This window comes from Coturnix japonica, chromosome 4 (genome assembly GCF_054131305.1).
Source record: "Coturnix japonica strain WE chromosome 4, WE-NBRP24, whole genome shotgun sequence".
Classification (NCBI taxonomy): domain Eukaryota; kingdom Metazoa; phylum Chordata; class Aves; order Galliformes; family Phasianidae; genus Coturnix; species Coturnix japonica.
In genome coordinates this window covers 35,176,805-35,189,944 of record NC_140666.1, presented here as the reverse complement: position 1 = coordinate 35,189,944, position 13,140 = coordinate 35,176,805, and the positions used below count along the sequence as shown (strand labels likewise).

General features: G+C 36.3%; 1 protein-coding gene across 18 annotated transcripts in view; it reads left to right on the top strand.

The window, feature by feature from the left end:
• The window catches only part of INPP4B (inositol polyphosphate-4-phosphatase type II B), a 248,411-nt gene that overhangs the window by 131,212 nt on the left and 104,059 nt on the right, over nt 1-13,140 (top strand). For all 18 annotated transcript variants that reach the window (XM_015861150.3, XM_085544945.1, XM_085544943.1 and 15 more), the window contains one exon: nt 12,506-12,556. In XM_015861150.3, the coding sequence (XP_015716636.2) occupies nt 12,506-12,556 (51 nt within the window). The remainder of the gene's footprint in view (nt 1-12,505; nt 12,557-13,140) is intronic.

The window sequence follows — 13,140 nt, the reverse complement described above, 5'->3', positions numbered from 1 at the left end:
AAGTTTGGCATAGCAGCTCAGGAAACTCTTTGAGGAAGCACATAAATCCTGGAAAATTGCTTCTGTTGTGTGACCCTTACTAGCACTGCCAAGGATGAGATGTAAATATCAGCTTCCCTCTGCAGGGCCTTTCAGCACTCTTCCTTAATATATTTGGTGAGGGAAACAAAATGATCTTCTCCTCTAGGAAGTAGGTACATTGCAGTTGGCATATGAGTTTTGAAGAAAAGCAGAGTCTGGGTGTTTTGTGGGTATCATATAATCTAATCACTTCTCTCTTACAGAGGCTGAAAATACCATTCCTTGCGTCTTCTAGTGAGAGATGGTAGTGTATTAAGTGAGGTGTGGGAACTCAGTATTTCACTGCAGTAACATTTCCTAAACACAGTTTTAATGGGAAGAAATTGACATTTGTGAAGAATAGAGATGCTACTTAGGTGAAAAAGTTAATAGCTAAATTAAACTGTGACAGTAGAATCAAAAATCATAGTGACAGATATGAAAGAATGGGAAGCAGAGTGTTGGTATTCTGGACTGATGTGCAGAGAATCCAATAGCCTATGCACTCAGTTCTGGAGGATAGGGTTTTTTAGCTTTAAGTTGATGTTAGGTGTTATGTTACAGATGGTACATTAGATGTTACCATTCCAGAGATTAATATAGATCAGAAAAGAGTTTTTGTAATATCACAGATAAAAGTCTTTTAGATTTCAAGTACCTGCTATTTCTTGCATTGATTAAACTTCTCCTCTCCTCAGAGAAATCTAAATGTTGTAGTTTTTGTGTTCATGAATTCTTGAAATTCATTCAATGGATATTCTTTTCATCTCTTATGGCTGGCCAGGAAAACAAGTTTCCTTAAATTAAAGCAAACGTGAGATTTCTTAGAATTTTGGAGGACCTTCAGAAGTTCTTAAACTGTTCCTCTTGAGGTATATGCAACTGTGAACTACTCACAGGCTTGCAAAGTAGTTGTGGTGCATAGAGTGATGCATAATTTGCTGCTTTTTTGTGCCATGATCTCTGTGTAGGAGGATGAGAATTTTAAGTTGCAGTGTTTAAATCAGACCTGTCATGTGTGTTTTATTAATCCAAACATTATCTTAAACTGTTAAGTTTCACACGCAGTTTGAATCAGAACCCCTTAAAATGAATGTTCAGTTATTATTTTTAAATGTGGACTTTCAAATAAATCAGCTATGTTTTCATTTTTGTAGGGAGTGAGGTACCAAAGAACATTAGCATGGGTGTTATTCCAATTGTGTTGTTTCAAAAGCAAGAGAAATTGAATTTTATAGTGTTCTTCGTGCTGATTCTGAGACTGTATTGATGCTTATGCTGACAGGTTTTAAGTTCTTGCAGTAGCATTAAATTAGGTATTGCTTTAAGCTTTTTTCATGCTTAGAACTGCTTCCACTGAAGGTGTATAAATAAGCAATTTATGTACTCTGTATTAATTTCCCATTTTTCCTCTTGTACCTCTGAGTAAAAGCCATTTCTTGTCCTTACGTTTATGTGCAAATAAAAGAATTTGTAGTAAATGCATAAGGAAATTTTTGTTTGATTGTTCTCCTGGTAGCGAAATTCTTAAACCTTTGAATAATTTAAATTATTTTTTACTTAATATAGTTTGATTAGTAAAAACACTAAAAAGCATTCTGATAGTTTTGTTTATTTAATTTATAACTGTGTACAAATAATAGAATAAATTTAGGCACGCTTTGGGGAGAGTTTTAAGTTTGGTTGGGGGCAGATTTCAATATTCATTGCAAATGAATACCTATGGTATTTGTAATGTATGAAATAACAATCAAGATTGGTGAATATATGTGAATACAAAATTTTTCACTTGTTGGAAAGATGTGGTAACCTCTCCCAGGCTGTTTCTAATCATGTGGGAGAGCAATGACATTTAGAGAGCAGCTTAAATGATGCATAAATCTGGACTGCTTTCCTGAATGAAGACCGTTCTCTCCTCCTTATCTCATTTCTCATGTTCCTCAACTTGAGTTTAGAATACAAATAGCTTTTTGTAGCTTATTTCTCTGAGAGTTTCACCTGTTTTGCATCCAGATTTCTTTGTGATCTTCAGTTAATAATTGTTTCTGGTATTGTTGGAAAAAGCCACTGACTAGTACAATGTCTAACACAATCCCTATAACCTAGTTATGTATTTTATTAGTAGGTTAAAATGATCTGTAATGAGAACAATAAGTAAAACCAAGTATTATGGTACTGATCAGTTAGTGTGACTGACTGAGTTTATAACAGCAAAATAAGCTAGTGCTACATGTACACGTGCTCATTTCCAGCTGAAGCCGCTAGAGAAGGATGTGCAATACTTATGACTTAAAACTGCTCTAACCTGACTGATTCTGAATTTCATTTTCTGTGCATCTACTTTCTTGTCAGCTATTATATCCTCTTTTCATTTGTTCCACACTTAGGTGGAATAAATTAAGTTTTAAGTACAGTTCATTCAAATATCTCTAGAATTCATTGCCCTCATTACATTCTAATATTTTTGTCATTTGTAAATGTGGCTGTTACTGCTCTAAATAACCATCCAGACTAACTGTAGTGTAAGAATTAAAAATCCCAATTAGGGTCCCCATTTGGGTTTAGGTTTTATTTTATTTTGATATTTTTTTTCCTATTTTTTTTTCATTCAGCTGTTGAATGTGGTCTTTTTTGACACTGTAAATTTCATGTAATTTATTAGAAAACTAGGCACGTGAGCCTTTACATTCATGCTTAATCATACTGTTTTGAAATGCTTACTAAAATTGGATAAAGATTCACGCATTTTTATCCAGAGTTGTTTTGTGTTGCTCCCGATTTTAGTTAGAAGGTGAGTCTGCAAGATGACTTCAGGCAGCTACTATAATAGTTATAGTAGAGGCAGGTCATCTGTAACTATTCATACAGAATTGATTGTATGTGTTGGAAGTAGCTCTATAAACACCATTTATTATTTTACATTTAAATTATTCTTTGTGGCATACATCTTTTTCACTTTTAGGTATGTGAGTTGTAAAGTCTCTGAATATTGACTTTCTGGAACTACTATTGTCCTATCAGACAGTAGGATATTTTGCTTTCAAGGCATTACATCACAACCTGCCCTCAAGCCAAACAGTTTACCATATATTGAAAAGCTAACATTGCTGCATGTAACTCATCTTGTATTTAAATGCTCTTCTTTTATAATTAATTTTTCACTGTGCCAGGGGATAAGAGTATACTCTGTGTGGGAGAAGAAATGTGGAGAAACTGAAGGCCCTTGTGTATTTGTGTAAAGTGTAGATGAACAGCACTGAACTGAAGCCTATATTTGATAAGCCTTTCTGTGTTTCTTTGCTTGAATGTGACCAATACCATTACTATTACTGAGAAGTTGACAAATTCTAATGATTTTGATTCTCAAGACTACTACCACATTTTTAGAAGTATAGCCTACATGCAGTGTATTAAGTAGAATCTCTTTGTTGTTTTCAAGTCATTTCAGGACACCGTGGTTTCTCTAGTCAGCTATTAACTGTTAATTATCAAAATCCATAGGAGGATAGGTCAGCACCTTTGATTTATTTTGAAAAAGGCCTGTTTACTAATTGACATGACAGAAAAGCATTATTGCTAAGTTGTTCTCTTTCATTCTCTGTTATTATTCTTCACTCACTGTCTAGTGAACTTCTAATACTTATTTTGATCTCAGAACTCTTACTTCCTTAAAATACAGATATGTTCCATGAGCCTGTTTACCTAGGTGTGGGTCTAGTTCAGTGGAATTCATACTACTGAGGAGGCTCATGCCGAATTGTTTTTTTAATGAGTTGAGCTGGGAGCAGACCAGGTAAGGAAACTTACTGACAGTATTTAAGAAAGGGAATTTTTGTTCAGCAGCACTGAAATATTCACCTTTCAGAATTTCTGATTCCCTCTTCTAGCATCAAATTTTGTGTATCTTGAGATACAATACTGACTTTAAATCTTTCCATCCTACGGCATTTCATGTTATTTGCTGAGGAGATAAAGGGTGAGTCAGCAACTGCTATCACCTTAGCAGAGCACTGTTGGAAGCAATGAAGGATGCAATCATGAAAAATGATTCTGCACATCAAAGGTGAAGGAGCAGTACGTGAATTATGAAAGAGTGGGGGGAATAGCTGTCATAGAAGTTTGTGCTGTAACTTCCCATCTCCTGGTTGTGGCAACTTAATAAGCTGTAGTGTTGTAGCTGACAGATGGATACCTCCCAGAAAATACCTGTCTGGTAGGCTGTAATGGAGATGGCTTGACTTTGAAACATCAAAAAAGATCACAGAGAGAGAGTCTATATTCTCTTATATAGCTTACACATACAGGTGAGGAAAATGATTATGGCTGCAAAGGGTTTGAGATCAGTCATATGCGTTTTGTATGAAAGTGACTGAATATAGTTTCACTGATAAAAACAATGAAATATTATTAAGAAAATTTTCTCTATTACAACCTAGAATAGGAAAGAAAAGGAATCATGAGATGTCTCCTTTTGCCTTGAGTTGTAGGTACAAAAATAGGCTTAGGTTGCTGCAAAAGGTAAAATAGGTCTATGACGACACCTACTTCATACCTGTAAAGAAGAAAGCGTAGCTTAAGGGGGAGATGAGATTTCCATCCCGAAATTCTGAAGTCAGCAGTGAATTTCTGTATTTAATAAAGAAATAAACCTTTCTCTATCTTATTTCAGGAGAGAAAGGTTAGTAAAACGCTCAGAGCACCATCAAAGATTGTTTAAAGATGGCTGGTAAGCAGTTTGTTGGGGTATTTATGTACTTCATAGTTTAATTCCAGTTATGCAGTTCAAACTGCATAACTGGACTTCAGTCTAGGAAAAAAATAATTTCTCAAATAAAAATACATTTGTATATTTTCCTTTGTAAGCAGTTTTGGAATTGCTTATGTTTGGGTAGCTGCAAATGTTTGTTTGTAGACAGCTTCTGATAAGTCAGAACAGACATCTGCAGTCTTTTCCCAGGAGCTCCCAGAGGTTCCTGTGAGAAAATGTTTTTCTCCCCTCAAGGGTGTATTGTTAGCAATGCAGAGGAATCATCAGGGGGCCCCGGACAAAATATTAAGTTGCAAGTCAGAACTGGAGTAATTCAGACCTGAAGGGCCATTACCTAGGGAAGTTACAGCTATAGGATTGCTAAAATGCTTTCAGAGATAGATATATCCTGAGCACAAATGTGAAAAAAACAAGCCTGGGAAAAAAAAAAAATCTTTAAGGTGTTTACTCTCACTTGTCTAGCCTGTATTTTTATGCCTTCTAGCACAGTAAATCTGATGAGAACTTTTACAGTTCCCTGAATCAAAATCGTATTACCATCCACTAGGTAATACAGGTACCAGACCTCTGCCCCCTTACTGTATTTTAAATATTACTAGCAAATATCATAACATAGCAATTCTAATTGAAAAGTCTGATTTTCTTTGCTTTTGTGGAAATACATGCAAAGGGTTGTTCATGTATTAGAGCAAAGTTTGGCATGTGACGTAGATTCCTCACCTCCTGAAAGGATGTTGTCAACTAAGGAAGCTGTTTACCCACAAATCCATTTTGAAGAACTTGGAGTCAAGAGTAATAGAAACAGGATGAATTACAGTAGTCTCCAATTACATGACTGCATGTTTTCTTCTATCAGACGCATTTGAATTCATCCATTTGAAACAATTGAGATAAAGTACAGTGCATATAATGAGTTGATTACTGTGTAACTAAGCAGCAGATATAATACAGCAGAGAGAGGCAAGTGAGACTCCCAGATGTGTCAAGGGAACTACCTTCAATTTACAGAATTTAGGCCTTTTCTCAAACCTGTGAGTAATGTGATCGTTTTTGTTTAAGGAAGATGAGTTAGGACTGGATGAGATGTGGGGAATGGAAGCCTACTGTATCATCATATGTTGCAGAAGCTTGGATTATTATCCTAATCAAATGAAGTACAAGAGGGCATATGATTTCTTTTATGAATACATCAGGAGACCAGTGTGAAGAAGAGAAAATAATTACTTAGCTAAAAGACCATATTGGCAGAAAAGCTAATGAATGTATGGTCTCCATGAATAATGCTTGGCTGCAAATTGGAAAATGACTCAGAACTGTTATAGAAATCAACTTCTTAAATGACCTTCTGACCTTTTAGTCAGAAGAGTGAGAACAGAAATGGAAAGAATTCTGAGCTGTAATGCAAAAAATTTGTGAAGGGATTTTTATATATGTTGTCTACAATTCTAAAATATTGAAACAAATGCCCACAGGGGTTGACAGGGTGATAATAGTGTCTCCTAAAGGGTCCTTAATTAGGATGTATACTGGAGATATATCTGCTCCAGCAACAAAAAGTTTTAAATACTTGGTACTTATAAATGGCTCATTACTGCAAATAGTGTGGTTTTTAACTTAAACTATAATTTCTGAAGAACTTAATGTGATTTTTAAGAAAATAATTATAAATTATGAAAGGCAGTCTTCAGCATACTCAAAAATACTGTTCATCCAGCTAAGAAAAAAATGTTCATTCCAGCTTTGTCAAGGTATCCAGAATCACAGTGCACTTTTTACCTGCTTTGATGCTGAAGTTCATGCTCTTACAATATTATCATGCTAACAAGCTCATCGTTTGATCAGTCCAGCAGTATTTACCTTATTTTTTGTAGTGAATCGTATCCTGAAGTGACATAGTTGGCTGCTTGTTGGTCATAAACCCAGCGAATGCTTCTCACCAGCCCTGGCATGTATTCTCTCAAGTGTCCCCTAAGAGAAGTGCTTAGATTACAAGTTTTTTCCTTCGCACTCTAGCATGGCTTTTTGGCACAGGTTATCTGATACTCATATGGAAATTTGTCAGGCCCTGTGAACAGTGCTGAATGCTTTCATTTTAGGAAGGCATTTTTCCCAGAAATTCCAGCTTGAACACTAGGGCTACAGTCTGCAGCTTCAAGGAAGCAAGATGCTCAAATAGATGGTTTGTGAGACAGACTGAGCAAGACAGATCAGCCATATCTTGCTCAAGTAATATTCACAGCTTGATGAAGAAAGAAGGAAGTACCTATACTGCATTTTCTGTTTTTCTTTTTTGTTTAGTCTGTTTTGGTGATTTTGGAGAGTGCAACTGTAATAAACTGTCTGAGTTATTCAGACTTGAGCAAGCAACAGCTCCCTGTTGGCTGCCCTGTATAAACGAGGAGCCAAAAAAGCTTAGCAGTGCTTCATCAGTAGCTTGCAGACAGAATGTGCCTGCTGTGATTTCTATTTCATAGTGAAAATGCAGAGGGAAAAGGGTCATCACAAGCATCCTGACTGGAGTTCTTTACTCCTTGTATTTTTGCAGATTGGTCCCAGTATGTGATAGAATTTTAAAACTGTTTGTGATTTGGTTCCCTGAAATCATCATGGGGGGAAAAAAGCAAGCGTCCTACTGCCTGATTGTAATGACTAGGTACTTCACATGTGATGGTCTTTTATATTACAATTATAACTTATTAAATGCCCGAAATGTCCAGTACTTACATAAATCTATGCAAGGCTTTTTTTTTTCCAAATGATTAGGCTTTGTTAAAATGAGCTGAGAGACAGTGAAAATTCATGTATATAATTAACGGGTGGTCATTATATTGAATTATTTACTGCATTATTACATTATTAATTTGCCGTTAATAATTATGGTGAGCCAGTGTGTTGTCACTGCCCCATCGTAGCTGGTTGCAGCCAAAACCTTTGCATTTTTTCAGAATGCTGCAACATGTGAACCGCCACTTCTAGGTGGCTTCATGTTTGCAAACTGTGCACTGAAACCAAAGTGCAAAGGTCTTTGTTTGTAAGCAGCTGGTTACAAGCTCGTGATGATGATTTCATCACGCCAAACAAAAATTTCTTGCAGCTTTGGTCTGCATTAACTCTTTGGTGAGAGTCAACTAAGTGCAGCAGTACGTGACATTTTCTCGTCCCTTAAAAACAGCGTACAACAGAAACTGATACTGCCAGAGTCTCTGTACTCCAGATCTCAATAAAGAGCAAATTAATTACTAGTAGCAGTAGAGTTTCTATTTTTAGTGATGCCAGGACTCAAATGTTATTTGTCTCTAATTTTTAAAGACTGTTTTTGTCACTTTTAATCTCTTGCATGTCCTTACAGTTGACAGACCTTTCTCTCAGGAAAAAGAAGTTGTTTGAAATAGGCTAGAAAAATGCATCTGGTGCTCATTCTATATACTATATTAACAAGTTTCCTCCTTTCATTTTTCATTGCATACAGCAAAAGCACATTAAGATTATTTAGATTTATATGGCTAGGTATTACAGCTTTTTCATATTTACCCTGTCTGCAAGAGATAAATCAAATGTGGGCTTTTGCCTTCAAGGATTAGTTATTTATCATATGAATTGCTCTGAAAGTGAGTAGACCTAGATATCATATAGTTGTAACTATGATTCAAAAGTGTGATTTTTACTTCTATATTTCAGTTCTGGGGCATGTATAATCATAGAAATTTATGGGAGAAGGGCGTTTCTTCAGTGTAGCCATTTCTCTAGTTGGCTGTGTGGTAATTTCCAGACTAATGGTGTCAGCAGCTGAAGCTGTGAACCGTGCTGAATTTGGCCCTAGACCCAAGTCCTGTGAAGTCCTGAACTGCACGTATGGCCTGCATCATTTCCACCATGATACGGTGCAAGACAGTATAGCTTCAGTATGACTGACAATTACATTGTCAGTAAGCCTTGGTGGAACTTAGCTGATTCCCAGTAGCATGTCCCAAAGCACTCACATATACAGATTTTACTGTCCCTTGGCACAGTTCACCTCCTTCCACTTGGATGCCACAAAAGTTGCATGCCTGTTGAAATACACTCACTATGGGGAGAGCTCCTAAGTAATTTGTTATTTCTGAACTATGGATTTCAATTTACTTTTAAAGGTGCATCTGATCACATGCCCAAGCATTTATTAAATAAAAGATTTTAAAAAATATAAATTGAATATCTAATTTCTGCCTGCTCCTTATACACCCAGTTCTGCACTTATATAAGCTGTTAAATCTTATTAACATCAGTCTTTTCTGAGGAGGCATCTCCTAATGCTTGTTTTGTGCCACGTGTTGACAAATTAAATACACCTACACTTCTTTAGAAAGAGTGCAAGGTGCAGCCTACACAGAGAAGCAGGAAGATACGCAGTTGCAGAGAAGCTGGGTAGAAAAGCAGTTTATGATGACTCTTAGAGACTAAGATCTTTGCATTTTCTGTTATCCTCAAATTCCTTCTTCTAAAGCATGCCTGGAGGCAGTATCTGGTCTCTCTGCTGCACAAACAAATGCTTCTGACTCTGCACCCTGCAAAGTAAAGTAATCTCACATTTCCTGTGAAAAGTACTCAGATGTACTCAAGTATAACAGCCTTTCTGCTTGACCCTTTCAGGTAATTAACAGCTGATACTGTCATTTCATATATACAGCAGGTAGTGGAGACATGCAAATAGTTAAGGAAAGTGTGTTTTATGCCTCAGCAAAAGAACAGCATTAAGGTTGATATAATTTCTGTTTCTTCTATTTATTTATTTATTTGTTTGTTTGTGTGTGTATTTAATTTTAACATTTTTTAATCTCTCTGCGTAGTATCTTTTCCATTGGAACTGTAGATCCTTGCAATATTGGGAATGCCTACTGGGGGAAATATTTTCTTCATTACTTTCCATGGACTCTTAGTAATAGTCATGTAATAATGCTTGGCAAATTTGCATTATGTCCTCCATAAAAATGACAAGATATCGATGAAAGTGTTCTACTTTGCTGACTTTTATGTTGACTGAACTATTTAGCAAATTGCCGATCTATTTGATGAAAGTGAATATGTATACTGTCACATTTGTATATTTTCAGTGTTTTGGAATAGTTACTGCAGAATCTAGCACCACTTTTCAGCATTTTCATTTCTTCCAGCACATATATGTGTGAAGCTGCAACTTCTGTAATGAGAGTTATAAAGAAATGCAGTCATTCTCTGATGGTTGGTGGTGCAGTAGCTGGCAAGTGGGTGGGGACAGTGTCCATGTCAGCTTTCTGTGGAGTTGAGGTGGTTGTGTAAGCAGAGTTCAGTGCTTGCCTTCTATGCCAAGAGGGTTGTGAAGGGAAGGAAAGTGCAAATGGTCACTATCCCTGAGCACCTCCAGGTGATATAAAGGTAAGATGTCTATTTAGGTTGTGCTCTTGCACTACTGCTGGAGTTGTACCAAGGGAATGAAATTGAAGGCATTCCTGGAAAACTATAGTTTTAAAGAGTTCAAGTCAATTTTTCTGTGACTTTCTTCAGTGGACATCACCAGTGCTTTGTCACATCTGGAGAAAACTTGGTTGTTTTGAGGTACTAGACATGTAATGGGTTACAGAACAGGGCAACTTAGCAGCCAGCAACAGTAAGTGCAGGGACCTCACTGAGCACCGTAGGGGATTTGATGAGGTTGAGTAACTGAGAAAATGATGTAGTATTATTTCGTGGCAGAACTTAGGTGCCTTTTGAACTTGGCCTTCAATCACTAACCAGAACACAAGGACTTTAATTAAGGGCACACTAAAGTATTACGAGTAATAATTATTCCATCTTATGAATTCTTGATGGTATGTGTGGATGGGGCTTACTGCTGTGAATGACCAAAAGTCAAGTTCCTCATCAAAGGCAGGTTCATATGATGGAAAAAAATACAGGTATTTAAAGCTGAATTTAACATCTATACCTAGAGAAGTTTGACACTTAGGTATGCCTGATCTGTTCACTAAAAGTAAAAGTTAGGTGTTAATTGTTCTGTATATGACAGTGAAAATATGGAAACATATAATGATAATGGAGTGATTATAACCACTCCATGCCCCTGTGTTTTTCTTGGTGTTACATGCTGTACTACACATAAACAGTTTTACTATTCTATGAAGTACTAGTTTGAATAGTCATTGTAAATGTTTTGTATTTGGCCTAGGATATGAGCTGTATTTCTTAATTACTTTTTTGACCTCTTCATACATCTCTTGTCTCACAAGGTAAGAAGGGAGTATACATTATTCTAGGGAAGTTAAATCTTCCACCACTTCTGAATAATCTCATTGTCCAAAGGTTTGCATTTTGCTTAGGAAAGCCTAGAACACATAATGCGAGAACAAAAGTTTGTCTGATATTGAAGTCTACCTTTGTATTTCTATCTTGTAGTTTTAGAATGCTACTGGTTACATTAGGGAAGGCTAGTTTATGACAAGCTTTAAAAAAAACCACACACAAAAAACCAGCCTGTTTAATCAGGTGATGTATGAGGAGAATATTTGCTTTTGAAAATTCTTCTCATTTTTCTTCTTATCCTTGCATTTTGTGTATTGAGTTCAGAGCTGTGGAATTATTTTCTATCTGCATACAAGGTATCTGCCTTTGTGTTTCTAATGATCTGTGCCTTGGCCTGTTGAGGCACCTCATTATGTACTTAGATAGTTGTAGTATTTTGAGCTATTAAATATGTCTGGGGAGCTATACTAATAGATAATATGAAAGGGACCAAATTATAGCTCCCATATGACTTCTCTTTTTAATGAATATTTTAAAACATACTTCTCAAGATAAACCAATCAAAAAACAATTAAAAAAAAAAGTTAATAAAAATAACCACCAGATATACTTAGATCAGAAATCCAGTTTCCCTTCAGCAGAGATATCTTTGATATCTTAAAGTGGCTTAGTCAAATAACAGGATCACAAAATACAGTATTCATGTACATCTGGCTATCAGACTATTGGTTAGAAAGTGATACTACATAGGTCACTCCATAATAATACCTCTTATTTATTTCCAAGGAAATGAGAACTACAAAGAGCATAATAAGACTGATAAAGAAAACTCTTAGCTACAGAATGCCATTTTTCAGTATGGTTACTACCATGAGCTATGCATTTTCACCAATGGTGTACGAGAGTCTGCAAGTCATGCTTGTAAAAATCTACACCAGCTGGAGGAATCCACTGTTTCCCAACTGCTATGATGGTGTCATTGTTAAGTAAACGTTGTTCACACAGTCCAGCTTTCACTGAATTAGTGTCTTCTATTTGGTCTCCAGAAACATTCAGCAATAATCAATGAATGTCAATGGTTGCTGTATTTTCCACATGGAAGTACTCACTGAGACACCTTTGCTTCATATGCTCTTCCATATCAGATGCCCCTCTGCTGCCATCTGTTGCATGGCAACAAAACGCAAGAGGAGGTTCAGCCTCTACTGCTGTACTGCTTCTTACTTTGTGTGCTGACATAATGAGATAAGACATATTATTTTTAGAGCAGTTCTCATACATGCATATAGACCTTTAAAATATGTATTAAATATATATGTATATAAAAGTGCGTGAGTACTTCTATCATTTTTGGAAAGTAACAACAACAACAAAAAAATAATGTTTGACTTGCCTTATTTTTGTTTTTCTTTCTCCTCTCAGGTCCACACCACTCTCCTACCTGATCACAAGGAGACAAGAGCAGATGTTGGAGTAAGCAATTTTTGTTTATTAGTGGATTCTTCACCTCATCAACAGACACAGACATCAAAGAGAAATGGCATTCAGCTTAAAGGCTAAGCACGAGCAGGCAAGCTTGGTTTTTTAGAAAAAAGTTAGTTTAAGTGAATAAAGACTCAAGGGAGGAGCAACATGCTAGGTGATTGATGTCATCCCATTCACTAATTGTTTTCAGTTGAAATTATCCTGAGGCAGGCACAACTACCTAGATTTCTTGCTAATGCCATACAAGCCATCTGGATATTGAGAGCACAGAATTGCATTATCCGAATGAACTTTGCCAGTCGCTTTCTCATTTTCACATGCAGAGTATAAACAGTGCAGAATATAAATAGTCCTGCCAGTATGGTCTTTTTTTGGCAAAGGTATTTGGGATTTCTTTTTTGTTTTTGGGAAGGCTAGAGTTTCCAGATAATATGCAGGTCTCGACGGGGGTAGGAAAACATTAGTCCTGCTAGAGCTGAATAAAAGACCAAACAGGATCATCTGGGATTTTTACATTCTAAGTCTAGGGTGCTGAGTTTCCTGCGTTTTCAGGGCTTCCATGGCAGAGTTTC